At 68.7% G+C, this 3,523-nt stretch overlaps 1 protein-coding gene across 1 annotated transcript; it reads left to right on the top strand.

The window, feature by feature from the left end:
- The first annotated feature begins 230 nt into the window (after positions 1-230).
- Positions 231-2,052, top strand: LOC125431400 (transcription initiation factor TFIID subunit 4-like). The gene is made up of 3 exons (XM_048494163.1): positions 231-1,175; positions 1,233-1,384; positions 1,841-2,052. Exons 1-3 carry the CDS (start codon positions 322-324, stop codon positions 2,050-2,052), a joined length of 1,218 nt encoding a protein of 405 aa, XP_048350120.1. The 5' UTR covers positions 231-321.
- The last annotated feature ends 1,471 nt before the right edge of the window (positions 2,053-3,523 follow it).

Genomic DNA, 3,523 nt, shown 5'->3' with positions numbered 1-3,523 from the left:
CGACCCTTCCCCCGGCTCCGGGTTCAAGCCCCGCAGAGCCCAGCCACGGGAGGCTCCTGGGGGCGAAAGTGGGCGGCTGACTGACCGGCACCTCCGATGGGGAGGAGGAGATCGGCCAAGCGACCCGTTTTTGTGCCAACAGCCCCGGGAGGGAGGGAGGGAGGGGGGGCGCCTCCACGGAAAGCCCCTTCCGCCAGGAGGCAGGGCGCCAGTCCTGGTCCGCCCCGGCGGAGGGGGAGAACGGCCGGCCCCGTCCGGCGGGGGGCTGGACTGGAGCGCAGAGCGGTGCCCGGGCGCTCTCCTCCTTCTGCGCCGCGGCGAATGCGGGCCGAGCCCTTTGCACGTGCTCAGAGGGCGGCTGGCCGCGTCGCCGTCCCCCCGCCCGGGCCTGGAGGCGGAGCCGGCCGGGGCCGCGCCGGGCACGCGCTCCTTCCCCGCTCGCCCGCCCGCCCGCCCGCCCGCCCGCGCTCGCAGCGCCGGGGCCGCGTCCGCCACCTCCTGCTGGCAGCCGGCGCGAAGTTTGGCCGGACGAGGAGCGGCTGGCGGGGGTGGGAGCGGCGGCTGTGCCATGCGGGGCTCCCCCCGGGCGGCGGCGGCGGGGCTGGCGGGCGGCGGACAGGATGCGGCCGGGGCTGGGCAGGGGCAGGCGGCATGGCCCCCCCGCCTAAGGGCCCCGCCGCCCGCAAGCTCCTCTGCATGTGCAGCCTCTCGCTCTGCCTGACCTACCTCTGCTACAGCCTCATGGGGGGGCCCGGCGGCCGGCGCGCCCCACTCGCCGCCCGCGCCGCCCCCTCCCGCGCCGGCCTCCCCGCCTGGCTCCGCACGCCCGAGCCCACGCCGCCCGCCGCCAGCCCCGCCGCCGGCCTCCCGGCCCGGCCCGCCGAAGCCTCCCCGTCGTCCCCCGCCGCCCTCGCCGCCGCCGCCGACAGCAGCAGCAGCCCCGGCCCCGGCGACGGCCCCAGCCCCGGCCCCAGCGGCGCCGCAGCCCCGGAGGGCGCCACGGCCACCCCGGACTACGGCGAGAAGCGGCTGCCGCAGGCGCTGATCGTCGGCGTGAAGAAAGGCGGCACCCGCGCCCTGCTGGAGGCGCTCCGGGCGCACCCCGACGTCCGCGCCGTCGGCACCGAGCCCCACTTCTTCGACCGCCACTACGACAAGGGCCTCGACTGGTACAGGTGAGCCGCCGCCGCCGCCCCTTGCGCCCCTTGGCTGCGCCCCTGGTCCGCCGACAGCCGTCGGTTTGGGGCTTCGGCCCCCTGCCTGGCTGCACAGAGCCGGCTGGGAGTGGCCGTCCCCTCGGAGCGCAAAGCCACGCGTTCCCCCCGGGGCGACCTTTGTGGGGCCAGAGAGGCTTCCGAGGCAGAGTCTCCCTGCGGGCTGCTGTGTGTGTGTGTGGGGCGGGGGGGGGGGGGGGCGGGGCGGGGTGCCCCGCTGGCGGATTGCGCTGTGCTGGCATCGGGTGGCTGCAGGCCGGGCGAAGGGGCCGGGGACAGGTGCCCGAGGGGAAAGTTTCTGCCGGCTGTCCCCGAGCTGGAACCGGCCGCTGGCCGCTGGCCGCTGGCGGGGGGGGCGGGGCGGGGCGGGGCGGCGGCGGATAGGGCTGCCAGGCAGAGGGCGCGGTAGTCGGGGCAGGTGAGGCGGCTGTGTCACCCCGTCGTCGGGCCCCCTCCGTCCCCCTGTGGGGCTGTCCGGGATCCCCCCCCCCCCCATCCTCCTCAGCAGAGCAACGGGCTCCCAGCGGTGGGATTTCCCTTCCATCCTGCCTCCCTGGCGAACTTGCAGCTAGCGCAGGGACAGCACAGCCACCGCTGGCCACTGCCCCACCCCTTGCTCTTGGCAGTCAGACTTTCTCCAAGTCGAGCTGTTCCCCCCTCGCCCCCTCCCCACGGGCGAGAAGGGGCCCCTCTCTCCCCACGGCTGGCTGTGCCAGCTCACATATTGCCACCCTGGGCTGCCCCAGAGGAAGCGCCCCAGTGCGACTGTCAGTTTTCCCCTGCCATGCTGCGGGCAGGAGTCAGAGAGCAGGCTGTGGAGTGTCTTCGGGGTTGGTGATGAAGTTTGGGGTGGTGGGCCAAGTCCCCATGTTTGGGCCCTGAAGAGGAGATCCCCCCCCCCCCCGCCCCACATACACACATTGGAAACCCCTGTCTGTCTGTCTAGGCTCCCAGGGTGACCCTGACTAATTTATGAGAGGCCAGGAGTCATGGGCCCCTTAGCTTTTCAGAGGGGAGGGGCAGAGGGGTCTAGGATTTGGGGGCGGGGGACCCGAGCCCCCCAAGCTTTTGGCCAAGACAGCCCTTGCGTGAGCAGGAAGGCAGGGTACAAATAAATAAATGAATCTGTGCCTGAGGAAGGAGACACACAGATCCCTCACACACGGGGAGAGGCTGCCTCTGAGACCACACGGTGGCCTGTTCAGCCTTGAGACGACTTGGGGTCTGCCTGCCTGGGGTGGGGTGGGGTGGGGGACACCCAGAAAGTGGTTGCGTAAAGAGGGCCGTTCACACCTCTGTAGTACTTGAAGGTGTTTCCATCAGAACACAACAAACAGAGATCTTTCCCAGGGAAGTTTGTTTTTACCAGGAAGACCAGGAAGTCCCCTCGGAGCTCAGTCTGGGAGCCCCCCCCCCCCCCGTCCACCCTTGCACCTTGGCGGGCCTTGTGCTGTGGGTGGGGGGGGCGCTCCTCAGTCCTAGCGGGGATGCTGCCCTTGCTGGGTTGGTCTCTGGATTGCTTAGCCTCCTAGAACACTGGTGGCGAACCTATGGCACTCTGGATGTTCATGGACTACAATTCCCAATTGTCCATGCTGGCAGGGGCTGATGGGAATTGTAGTCCATGAACATCTGGAATGCCATAGGTTCGCCACCACAGTTGTAGAAGATCCCCAGAGGGCTCCCCAAGGGATGGGCCAGACCTGCTGCTGCAGCTGCCTGTGGCCGCCTGGCTACCTGCCTGCACAAGAGCTGGGCACGCGAAATTGCTGTGGGGTTGCCAGAGGAGCTTCTTCCAAGCTCCAGGGGTGACAGACGTTGAGAGGCGACTCCACCTCCAGACCAGCTCAAGGAAAATGTTCTGCAGGCTGAATCTCTGCTGCACCCGCAGCTGCTCCCAGCCTGGCCTTCATACCGCCTGCTTATGAAGCCAGTGTGGCGTCGTTGTTAAGAGCAGGTGCACTCTAATCTGGAGAACCGGGTTTGATTCCCCGCTCTGCCGCTTGAGCTGTGGAGGCTTATCAGGGGAACCAGATTAGCTTGTGCACTCCAACACATCCCAGCTGGGTGATCTTGGGCTAGTAGTCACAGCTCTTCAGAGCTCTCTCAGCCCCACCCACCTCACAGGGTGTTTGTTGGGGGGGGAGGGGGGAGGGAAAGGAGTTTGTCAGCCCCTTTGAGTCTCCTTACAGGAGAGAAAGGGGAGATATAAATCCAAACTCTTCTCCTTTTTTCTGGAGCGTGGTGATAGTTGGGCAGGAAGAGGAGGCCCGGGGCCCAGTGCAGCTGGTCTGAGGACATCTTTGGTT

The sequence above is a fragment of the Sphaerodactylus townsendi genome, linkage group LG04 (genome assembly GCF_021028975.2).
Source record: "Sphaerodactylus townsendi isolate TG3544 linkage group LG04, MPM_Stown_v2.3, whole genome shotgun sequence".
Classification (NCBI taxonomy): domain Eukaryota; kingdom Metazoa; phylum Chordata; class Lepidosauria; order Squamata; family Sphaerodactylidae; genus Sphaerodactylus; species Sphaerodactylus townsendi.
The sequence above is the reverse complement of the archived record's forward strand: the minus strand, read 5'-3'. Positions and strand labels throughout refer to the sequence as shown.